The 12,041-nt window shown below is 35.0% G+C and overlaps 1 protein-coding gene across 1 annotated transcript; it reads left to right on the top strand.

Moving 5' to 3' along the window:
- The first annotated feature begins 396 nt into the window (after window positions 1–396).
- LOC122592304 (G-type lectin S-receptor-like serine/threonine-protein kinase At4g27290) lies at window positions 397–6,426 on the top strand. Its single transcript, XM_043764508.1, has 7 exons — window positions 397–1,784; window positions 1,873–1,992; window positions 2,401–2,558; window positions 4,527–4,737; window positions 5,300–5,537; window positions 5,615–5,765; window positions 5,961–6,426. Exons 1-7 carry the CDS (start codon window positions 485–487, stop codon window positions 6,264–6,266), a joined length of 2,484 nt encoding a protein of 827 aa, XP_043620443.1. The 5' UTR covers window positions 397–484; the 3' UTR covers window positions 6,267–6,426.
- Window positions 6,427–12,041: the final 5,615 nt, after the last annotated feature.

The raw sequence follows: 12,041 nt of genomic DNA, 5'->3' as shown, positions 1-12,041 counted from the left end.
TATTTTCACATGCATAATATTTATAATTACCAAGTATGAACATTTGAGTATGTCTCACGAAGATTATGGGACATTAATGGCAAAAGGTTGAGAACAGCTAGGCAACCCAAATTGACCCATAATCGTCTATTCAAATATGGGGGTCCTACCACCTGCCTCGGTCAGTGGATGTGACTATGGGGGTGTTCAGACTCGAATCTAAGACCTTGTTGTGGCAGATTAGATGTTCCATATCTAAATGTAATATCAAACTGTAGACTATAGAAAAAAAGGAAGAACACATCTAGTCATTTGTGGTCGAAAATGAAACAATAATTAATATTAAATATTCCTTTTCAAGGAGGGAACCTAAAGGAAAATAGTACGTAGGTGATGATACATAGGGAGTCAGACTTCCACGAATGCCCTCGATCAAAAGTAGCTACACATTTTTCAACATATATGTATGTAAAAGTATTGCAACGTTAACCTGAGTATTTTAACCATGGTTCCTACAAAAATCAAGTTGTTGTTTGCCTTACATATTCTACTTTGTGCTTCAGTAACTCGTGCGCTATCCGTAAACACCTTGTCTGCAAATCAAACCATTAAACACGGTGATACCATCGTTTCTCCAAAAGAAACATTCGAACTTGGTTTCTTTAGCACTCGGAACTCCACAAATTATTATGTTGGAATTTGGTACAAGAAAATCTCCAACAGGACCAAGACCGTCGTATGGGTAGCTAACAGAAACACACCACTCACCAATAACTTTAGCAAGTTAACTCTCACCATCCATGGAGTTTTAGTGATCCGGGATGGAATGAATGATAAGCAGGTATGGTCCTCTTCAAACTCATCAACGAGGTCGGTGAGGAATCCTCTTGGTCAGCTTCTAGACACCGGGAACTTTATAATTTGCGAGGAAGCTGATGCAAAACAAGAAAATCCTATATGGCAAAGTTTTGACTACATGACTGACACTTTACTTCCAGGAATGAAGCATGGCTGGAATTTGGTCACCGGGTTTCAAAGTCACTTCACATCATGGAAATCCAGCGATGATCCTGCTGCCGGTGAGTTTTCCTGCTGGCTTGATAAGAAAGGTTTCCCTCAGACGATTGTAACCAATGGCGAGGAATTAGTAACGTTCAGAGCAGGTCCATGGAACGGACTCAGGTTTAGTGGAATTCAAGTAATGAAATTACCGAACCGACTTATCAGATATGACTTTGTTCTGAATAAAAAAGAAATCTACTACCAGTATAATCTCATAAGTGATTCAGTTTATACGAGGGTGGTGTTGCAGCCTAGTGGTATTTTGGAGCGTTTGTTATGGATTGATAGCACGCAAGAATGGGACATTTATATTCAACTAGAGAAGGATCATTGTGACCATTACAATGTGTGTGGGCCATTTGCCAGCTGCGACATTAACAACATTCCTGTTTGTGATTGTTTAAAGGGCTTTGAACCCACTTCACCAGAACAATGGAGGGTTGATGATTGGTCACAGGGGTGTCGACTTACAACCCCTTTGAATTGTGGACCCAAGGAAGGGTTCAAGAAGTATTCAAATTTGAAGTTACCCGACACTCAATGGTCTTGGTATAACCATTCCATGACTACTAAAGAATGTGAAAGGATGTGTAAAAGCAATTGTTCCTGCACTGCTTACACAAATTCGAATATCTCCGGGACTGAGAGTGGCTGCTTGCTATGGTTTGGTGACCTGATTGATATTAGAAAATTTGACGAAAACGGGGACAGTCTTTTCATACGATTGCCACCTTCAGAGCTAGGTAAATCAATACCGTAGTTTAATTTCTTACCAATATTTGACTATATATGCATGTCTAATGAACTTATGTTTTGACATACTCTTAACAGAAAGCTCGAGTGCTGGGAGACGAGTACGAGTTATTGTCCCTATAGCCTCTGTAGCTCTTGTTCTACTAGTCACTCTATACTTGCTTTATCGGTCTAAAAGGAACAAGCAAAAACAAGAAGGTAGGAGCTGAGGTTGTACACCAAGTGTCATTTGCTAAAAGTCACACCCTATACTCGTTCATGGGTCGGCTACTTCTATACTATTATCTCTATCAAACGGATGAAAGCAAAAAGCTTAGGGAATCGGGTCAAATTATTTCCAAATGTGTATTTGGACTTCATAAGACCTATTTACCAAAAGAGAGACTTCTGTTAACCAGAGTAGAGACATAATCTATCATTTAAAACTTAGATGTTTGGATAAAATGTATTTTCGGTCAACCAATACAACATTGTGTGTTCCAACCCCCAAAACAAAAAGAAGTTTTTGTTTTGACCCGTAACCCCAACTGCCCACCCATCTTGCCACTTCAATGAGTAAGCATTAATAATCCTATTTAATGAAGATAAGATTACCCGCTTTTGCAGGGACAGATGGAAACAAGTCTGGAAATGATCGTGAATATGATAAAGGTGATAAGGATCTAGAGCTACCACTATTCGGCTTGCCTACATTAATCAAAGCTACAAACAATTTTTCAATAACAAATAAGCTTGGAGAAGGCGGTTTTGGACCTGTTTACAAGGTAGAAAATGAACCCTTGAACTTCTCTGTAGCACATCTGATGATCATGCATTACAATAAGTTTTCTTTTTCCTTCTAGAAAGTCAGTTGTCCCTAATGTGACTCTGCTTACAACCTACTATTTGTTTAGGCCACCTCAAATACCAATTGTAGGGGTGAGCATGGTTGGTTTAGGTCGGCTTTCCATTAATATTTAAAACTGAAAGTCCCCTGTGATCCATACGACAAGAGTCCTTTGGTCCATGAGATTAATTTTAGCACAAAGGCGAGCAAGATGGTGATTGCCACTAAAGTCAAAAATCCATTTCTAACAAAAATGGGGTAAATATTAATTTTTAACCACTCGAATGACTTGAATGGATCCTATCTACAGGATTTATTTTGGGAAAAGAATCCTAGAGTGTATATAACTTGTTATGAGTATCTTTTACCATTGTATGTATACATCAAAAATTTTGAACGTTTTATGGAAGTATGTCGCCAAATTGAATAACTCGTGTAAAAGACGACCTGCTTGATGGTTAGCCGGTTAAAATACTGACGTGGCTTGATGACATGGATTAATCATGCCACGTAAGATACATACAATACACATTTATACATAGTTGTATACATTTGCAAGACCTCCGGTGACTTTTTTACTCCGATCTTCTTCTCCCACTTACTTCCGGTACTATTTCCGATAACGTCATTTTTTCCGACGAAATAACATAACACCAATATCCAAACCCATTTAAATGTCGAATTTTTACACACTAATTACCGCATTTTGAAATAAATCAATTATAACTCTTGCATTGTTGCATTAATACACGAACACCAATCAACAAATTAGTAAATCTAAAATCACATGAAAAACCACCTATCATACGCATATGAATAGCAGGAAAACATGGCTGCCACCACTGTCTCAAAACTTAAGCGCCGCCGCCACCACTGTCTCAAACACACACAACCATTGGCCGCCACCAATGTCTCTCTTCCAAATACCCTCACCATTTTGAATCGCCGGAAAATCATTAACCTTTATATATATCCTGGGATCAATTTTGTTGATGATACCGAGTATATGGTTGGGGTTGTTGACTGTTAGTTTGATGAGATATACTTTTTGGATAACAAGGTACAACACCACAGCCAATGATTTCAATTAACGTGACAATGGAGAAAAGAAATATTAGGGTTTTATAAAGTATTATTAAATGTTCAATTTAACGAGATACTTACATATAAGGGTTTAGTATCTGGAGATGTAATTAACTTTTACATTTTTTCTATTGTGTGAATGTAACTTTCATTTGGTTCATTGTATGTAATCAACCCGTCAAATTGAACGATTAATGTAAAAGTGTATACGTGGCACACCATATGAGCTGCCACGTAGAACTTTTTTATTGGCCAACCTTAAAATTTTACATTAATCGTTCATACTTAGCGGGTTAATTACATACAATGAACCAAATGAAAGTTACATTCACGCAATAGAAAAAATGTAAAAGTTATTTACACTTACAAATAGTTAACCCTACATATAATGTCTAAATTTTTTTATGCATACACACAATAGAAAAAGTTTCAAAGTTACTTACACTCCGGGATACTTAATCCATTAATTAATTTATGACGTGGCTCCAGCGTGGCAGTCTGCATGGCATGTGACCAGCAAAAAATTTACCCAGCCGGTAACTTACACCATCCGAACATTTTTATAAAACGTTCAAAATTTTTGATGCATACATACAATTGAAAAAGTTGACAAGTTATATACACTCCGGGATTCTTTTCCCATTTATTTTCTAAGAAGATTGTAGCGATGATGTATCAAAGGATACATATTACAGAATTACTGAAAACGTCATACAAAACAATTAACAACCGAGCTAGTATGTCCAAAATGAAATACAGTAACACATAAAAGTATAAAACATGAAATCATAGAAGTTTAATAGAAGGATTGTGAATATTTCAGGGTGTACTTGAAGACGGACAAGAAATAGCAGTGAAGCGGCTAGCAAAAACATCCAATCAAGGACTCCCCGAATTCAAGAATGAAGTCATGTTAATATCTAAATTGCAACACCGAAATCTCGTCAAGCTCTTGGGTTGCTGCATTAAGGGATCTGAAAAGATGTTGATGTATGAATACATGCCAAATAAAGGGCTCGACACCTTCATATTTGGTAAGCGCAATTAGAAATAAATAATAAAAAGATAATGATATGAAATAACAACATTTTTTTCCATTTGTTTTTTTTTTTCTTTAACATTTTACCGTTTTTTTTTTCCGGATATCCAAAACATTTATGGCCCGTTTGGTTGTATTTCAAGTTTTTTATCCCTAATTTTTTAGAAAATGAAAGTGGTTTTTATTTTCAAGAAAACAAATAAAAATTTTGAAAACGCGTTCTAATTAGATTACTAGAAAACATGTTGGAGATGTGAAGAGAGGAGAAAATGGAAAACAAGAAAATGATGTTTTCAAGTTTTCAATTGAAAAGTGGAAAACATTGTTTTTTATGCGTTTTCTGTCTTTCATGTTTTCTTGGAAAACAAAAATAGAAAACATGGAGTGTTTTCTGCAACCAAACGCGCTCTTAAAATTTGTTAAATTTTAACCATAGTTAAACTGGAATGTTGAAAAGTACGACAAAATCTTGTTAAGTAATGTATAACATAACATAATTTAGCCTGTAAACTCATTATAGTAACATGAGAATTATCTAAAGTTCAAATGACTCACAGATCAAACCCGAAGCAAACTACTTGATTGGTCCGCACGTTACCGCATTATCAATGGAATTGCTCGTGGGCTTCTTTATCTTCACCAGGACTCTCGGCTCAGAATCATCCATAGAGATCTTAAAGTTAGTAATATTTTGCTTGACTCGGATATGAACCCAAAGATATCAGATTTTGGCATGGCTAGAAGCTTTGGAGGAAATCAAATAGAAGAAAACACAACCAGAGTGGTTGGAACATAGTAAGATTCATTGACCATAACCTCATTCCACATAAGTTTTTATAGTGATATACTGACATTAACTTAATTTTCTGCAGTGGCTACATGTCTCCAGAGTATGCATTGAAAGGTATATTTTCAATAAAATCTGATGTATATAGCTTCGGTGTTTTAATGCTGGAACTTGTGTGCGGGGAGAAAAACAGAGGTTTCGTGCATAAAGAACATAGCAACAGCCTTATCGGACATGTAAGTGTTTGTGCGGGTAGTTTTGAAATACTTTGGTTTGTTTTTGGGTAACTATCTTCATCTTCACGGGTTAACTGCAAATAAAGTTGGTTACCTAAAAAAAATGAAAACATCCTGCTTTTTTTTTTTTTATTTTATTGAAAATTTTCATTCGTAAACAAGATATTGCTTATTTGTGTTCTTTGTATTTGATAGGCATGGGTGCTCCATAAAGAAGGCAGATCACATGAACTAGTTGCCAAGTGTTTAAGTGAATCAATCAATGCATCTCAAGTTCTGCGATCAATCCACGTGGGTTTATTGTGTGTTCAATGCCGACCCGAAGATAGACCGGCTATGACGTCTGTGATTCTGATGTTAGGGAGTGAGAATCCATTGCCTTCGCCCCAGAAACCAGGTTTTTTCATAGAAATAGTTACGGGCGATACCTCGCATTCTTCAAGCTCATACGGAAACAGTTCTAATAATGAACTTAGCATCACAGTCTTGAATGGTAGATGACGTGTCTTCTTATCTCCCATAGATGTTCAAATCGATTTCATCATAAAAGTGTATGAATTGTATGTATTTTCAAGTATACTTGTATACTAACTTTTCAAAATAGTGTGTTTGACATCATAGAAACTTGTTTATGTTTATCACATCATAACTATGTTTATCACTTCGAATTACTCCTGTTTGTTTATTTTTCTTTAACATAAACTTGTAATGAACTGTTTAAGTGCAAAGAGACAGAGTAAAGCGTATCTGAATTAGTTCAAACTGATCTTTTACAGACATTACTCTGTCAATCAAAACCAGAGGAGCAGTTTGAACGCATTTACATATGACTGAGCGTGATTGGATTATGTTTTGTCTCAAATGGGTAGAAAGTTGGATTATTATAAAAATGCAGTATGATTGTTTTATTTTACATATATCATACTTGAACCACTAAATATTTACTGAAAAATAATAATATTTGCAAAAATATACTATTTGGCCCAAACCATCATACCTGGTATTGGTATGCTAACTTGCTAAGGCCCAAACCATTATACCTGGTATTGGTATACTAAGGACACATGGCTTATGATGATTGGAGGCAGAGGCGAACCCAGAAAAAAATTCCAAAGAGGACAAACTTAGAAAACTTATGAAAAATAAATTTAAAAAGGGGCAAAATGTTAAAAACCTATAGAAAATTTTTAAAATTTTATAAAAAAAATAAAAATACATGACAAAATTTAAATTTGGAGGGGGCCATTAGACCCCCTTGCCCCCCATTAGTACCGCCCCTGATTGGAGGAGGGGCATTTCCTTGTTCCCAACTCCTCACAAGTCACAATTTTACTCATCTATAAAAAATTCTTTTAATTAACCCAGTTTTACATAAAGAATCCAAAAATGACTTTTTTTTTTAAAAGACTCACAAGGACATAGATATGTCTCGGTTCATGTGATGGGTTAGACCCGCAATAAAAAAATGTTATATTGAAGTATTGTATGCAATGGGTAGACGTTGAGATGTAAATTATTAAAAGTAGAAACATTTGCGAGTAGAGTTAATTAAAAGTGAGTAGGATAGTATGCTCTCAAAAGAAAAAAAAATACAAATCAAAAAGTGTGAGTCATTCTATATGAAGTTGTTTAGAGCCGGCTTTACTATATAGATAAGTTAGGCATGGGTCTAATGCCCCCAAAATACAAAAGCCCCCATTTTTATATTTTGGGTTTAATGTTTTAAATTTTAGACTTTTATGTTATATGTTATTATTACTATATAAGGGTAACATAAATGTCCAAGAAAACATATATGCAAATAAATTTCATGGCCTCATGAGTAACCTTTAGAAAAAAAGACATTACACAAATGAAGTTACAATCTTCATGGAAAAAATAGGAAAAAAAAGTAACTATTGACAAATCGAAAAATCTAAGATTTTTACTCTGATTTCTAACAACGAGTTAGTGATTAAATCTTGATTAAATGAAAGACTTTCTCCTAAAAATGGTACAGAATTTTGCTTCTTTGCATTTTTTTCACATAGTAACTTACTTTAATATGTATGTTAATTAACTAGGCCCCAAAATTAATCACGCTTAAGCCCTCAAAAAACTTAAGCCGACACTAAATTGTGTTGCACGTACTTATTGTAGCAGAGAATTACATTTTTGAAGAAGATTCATAGTATTGTTTTAAACAAAAAGAGGACTCCTTAAGTCCTGATACATCATTTCCTTTTTTTGTTTTATCACCTAAGTTTCAATTCATCACTTTTAATACTAAAATGCAAATAAATTATCCACTAATAATACTATGTCATTTTCATATTTCTTTTCTCATCACTTTGTATTTTATTAATGGGATAATTAATTATAAATGTAACTAAGTTTGACGAATCATTAATGTATATATAATGGAAAAATTAAATTATGTTTATTGTATATAATAATTTTTAAGTCTTGTCTATTGTATGTATTCGATCAATCAAAAACTTACAAATGATAACTTATATAGTTGCACATATACCCGAATATATATACAATAAACATGATTTAAAAATAGGTTAAAAATATTACATACAATGAACATAATTTTACATTTTTGGTATCTCAACTTGACAGTTTTTGCAGTTTTAGTCTTCAACTCAAAAAATTACATTTTTCATACCTAAAGTTGCCTGTTTTTTCACTTTTAATACCACGTACATACGACGTTAAATTTTTAGCCGTTGGCCGTTAGTTTCCTTCCGTTCCCTCCCCACGTGAGAAGCACGCGAGGGTAAATTAATTGTTTATATATATATATATATAAAGCGTATATAACAGAAAACACACACACACTCGATCAAAAATCCCAAATCAATACCCCATCTTTCTCCCTCTAAATTGACCACTCTCCAATGGTGAAGAACAAACCAGTCAGATCTAAACGAGACAATGATCATGATGTAATCATTCACAGGCAAAGCTATGGTACGTACACAATTCCTAAAACTAAATTTTAGGGTTTTTATTATTTTGGTTTTTTAGGGTTTTACAATGAAAATTGCAGGCAGGCACTAATTGATTCCTTTTCTTTCTTATTCAGAGCTATATCCAAAAATGTTTTCAATGGCACTCTTCTACGGTGGTACTTTTACACCATTAGGGGGAAGGAAATACATTGATGGCAACAAGGTAATCATAGACTGGCTAAATTTTGACACTTTTAAAGTTAAAGATTTAAAAATTGTTGTAGTTGAGCATGCAAATCATAAACCTGATGTTCAAGTGTTTTCTTGGTATAAAAAACCTGGTGGTGATTTGGATTTTGATCTATTTAGTTTAAGTACTGATCAAGATGTTAAGAATATGGTTAGACATTGTAAGAAAACTAGGTATGTTGAGGTCTATCTTGAACATGGTGCCACCACAATGGGATGTAACCCTGTTGATACTACTAATGTAGTTATTAAACAAGGGCAGCCAAGTGACAAAGAACCTAATAAAAATGACACTAGTTTTGAGGGTTTTGTATTTGAAGAAGGGTATTGTACTCCACCTCATAATATACATAAATATGAAAGGGAGTTTGACACTGAATTACTTGATACTCCACCTCCTGGATTTGAACCAAATTATGCTACTGAACCAAAGGATGGGTTAAATGCTACTGAACCAAAACAATCAAGTATAGAAGAAGAGTTTCCAGTAGAAAAGAGTGACATGGTTCAAGATGTAGAAGTGGACATGTCTAAGTTTGATAGAAAGTATCAAAGGCTTGATGTCAATTGTATTGGAAAAGGAGTAGAGTCAAGTGTGGGAGAATTAACTGTGGGTAATGAAGTAATTGCATTGGATTTTGATGAGTATGATAGTGGTTATGATTCTGATCCAGAAGTGTCAAAGAGAAAGAATAAAGTTAGAGAGTTGAAGGTTGAATATGGTTCTACAAGCAATCAAATTTATAAGCCACCATTTCATCTTGGACAGTCATTTAGTAGCAAAGATCAAGTCAAGGTGTTGCTGAAACAATTTGCAGTTGATACAAGAAGGGATATTAAAATGGTTAGCAATGATGGTAAGAGGGTTAGGGCAAGATGCTTTGGACAAACACCATGTTACAAAGGTTCACAAAAGCTACCAATAAAGAAAAAGAAAGTAGGGCCCACGACAGCTAATAAAGAAGAAAATTTAAATAAAAGGAAGGAATCTCAAGATGGGGAGACAAGTAAGGGCAAAAAAGCCATTTCAACAAAACCAACATGCCCTTGGTCCTTACACGTGTCAAAGGCAAATGATTCTGACCGTTGGATTGTTCAAACCTTTGAACAAGAACATAAATGTCTCAAATCCAGAAAGATAAGTGCTGCCAACTCCACTTTTTTATCTCAACATGTGAGTGAAGCAGTGAGAGCAAATCTAGACATAAGTGGTGAAGCACTTGAAGATTTATTGAGTAAGAAGTTTGAGATAAATGTGAGCAGGATGTCTGCATACATAGTCAAAGATAAAGCTGTGAAGAAACTTAGGGGAGATTTTCATGAACAGTTTGGATTATTAAGGGATTGCATCTTTGAGCTTCAGCTTAGGAATCCAGGTACAACAGTCAAACTTGATTTTGAACAATCCAATGTTATGCAGTTTAAAACTAGGGTATTTAAGAGAATATACATTTGTCTGTGTTCATTGAAGACTGGGTTTAAGGAGTTAGGTAGAGAATTGATAGGATTAGATGGAGCATTTATGAACGGACCATATCCTAGTCAAGTATTGACTGCAGTGAGTGTTGATTGGAACAATGGCATATACCCTGTTGCAAATGCCCTAGTAGAGTCTGAATGCAAGGCTTCATGGGAATGGTTTTTGGAGTGTCTTAGAGATGATTTGGAACTACCAAGGAATGCAAACTTCACCTTCATATCTGACAGGCAGAAGGTAATGTACTTTGTCACTTAATTACTGTCTAAATTACCTAAAACTGCATATATTATTGTTAATTACCTAATTACTGCATATATTACTGTAAATTACCTAATTACTACATATAGTACTGTTAATTACCTAATTACTGCATATATTACTGTTATTTTGTGTTATGCTACTTAAATATTGTGCAAAACAGGGTATCCTTCAAGCAATCAACAATGTGTTTCCAAGTGTAGAGCACATATTCTGTCTAAGGCATATACATGAAAATCTGAAGGCAAGATTCAAAAATGGTGGCATGATTGAACATCTATGGTTTACAGCTACTAGGACCACAGTAGCTGAGTTTGAAGCAGCAATGGTTCAAATTCAGAACCAAGATGCAAGAATTTATGATTGGTTAAGAAAAATCCCATCAACAGCTTGGTCAAGAGCACACTTTTCAGGTTAGTTACTTCAATTTGTAAGTGTATTTTAACTTAAATTTGTACTGCAATATCTTACTAGTACCTTATATTAAAACAGGGAAAGCCAAATGTGATATATTGTTGAACAACATTTGTGAATCATTTAACAGTAAACTTGTTAAGAGTAGGCAGAAACCAATTATTAGCTGCTTAGAGTTTATTAGGGAATATCTTATGAAGAGGACAGTTTTAGTTCAAGAAGTGATTGATAAGTCTTCAGGACCACTTACTCCAATAGCCACACAAATACTAGAGGGCTAGAGGCAAACATGGAAGAGGCTTCTAAGTACAATGTGATTTTTAATGGGGAAACAAGGTATCAAGTTAGTGGACCATGGAATGACCAGTATGCTGTTGATATGGGAGTTAGGAAGTGTTCTTGCAGAAAATGGGAATTGACAGGTATACCATGCAAACATGTAGTTGCAGTGTTGTTCAACATGGACAAGCATGGTTATGATATAGGGTCAATTGAGGATTGGGTTAGTAGCATTTACACATTAGATACATGGAGGCAAGTGTATTCACACAAGGTTGAACCAATTATTGGAACCACTTACTGGGCTAGGACTAATAATCCAATCCAAATTCTGTCTCTTAACTATCACAAACAAGTTGGGAGGCCCAAAAAGAAGAGAAAGAGGAGTGAAAATGAGAAGGACCACCCAATTGTAAAAGGTACTAAACTGTCAAAGAAGGGGGGACTATAACATGTGGAAAGTGCAAAAATAAAGGTCACAATGCAAGGCAGTGCAGAGGTCAGCCAAGTTAAGCACCAACTGAACCACATGTTCCATCTCAAGCTAGTCATCCAAGTCAGTCATGTGGTGCAAGTCAAGCTAGTCAGCCAAGTGAAGCACGTGGTGCAAGTCAACCAAATATGTCACCTGTTACAATTAAGATTAAGAAGCATCAC

The sequence above is a fragment of the Erigeron canadensis genome, chromosome 3 (genome assembly GCF_010389155.1).
Source record: "Erigeron canadensis isolate Cc75 chromosome 3, C_canadensis_v1, whole genome shotgun sequence".
NCBI lineage: Eukaryota > Viridiplantae > Streptophyta > Magnoliopsida > Asterales > Asteraceae > Erigeron > Erigeron canadensis.
Note: the sequence above shows the minus strand (reverse complement) of the source record. Positions and strands in the feature narration are given on the sequence as shown.

What these genes read in the sequence shown, in the direction of transcription:
- LOC122592304 (XM_043764508.1), top strand. Translation starts at nt 485, where the DNA reads ATGGTTCCTACAAAAATCAAGTTGTTGTTTGCCTTACATATTCTACTT. An exon ending in GTTTTGGACCTGTTTACAAG is followed by an intron (nt 2,559 to 4,526) that starts GTAGAAAATGAA and finishes TGAATATTTCAG; the next exon opens with GGTGTACTTGAAGACGGACA. An exon ending in GCTCGACACCTTCATATTTG is followed by an intron (nt 4,738 to 5,299) that starts GTAAGCGCAATT and finishes AATGACTCACAG; the next exon opens with ATCAAACCCGAAGCAAACTA.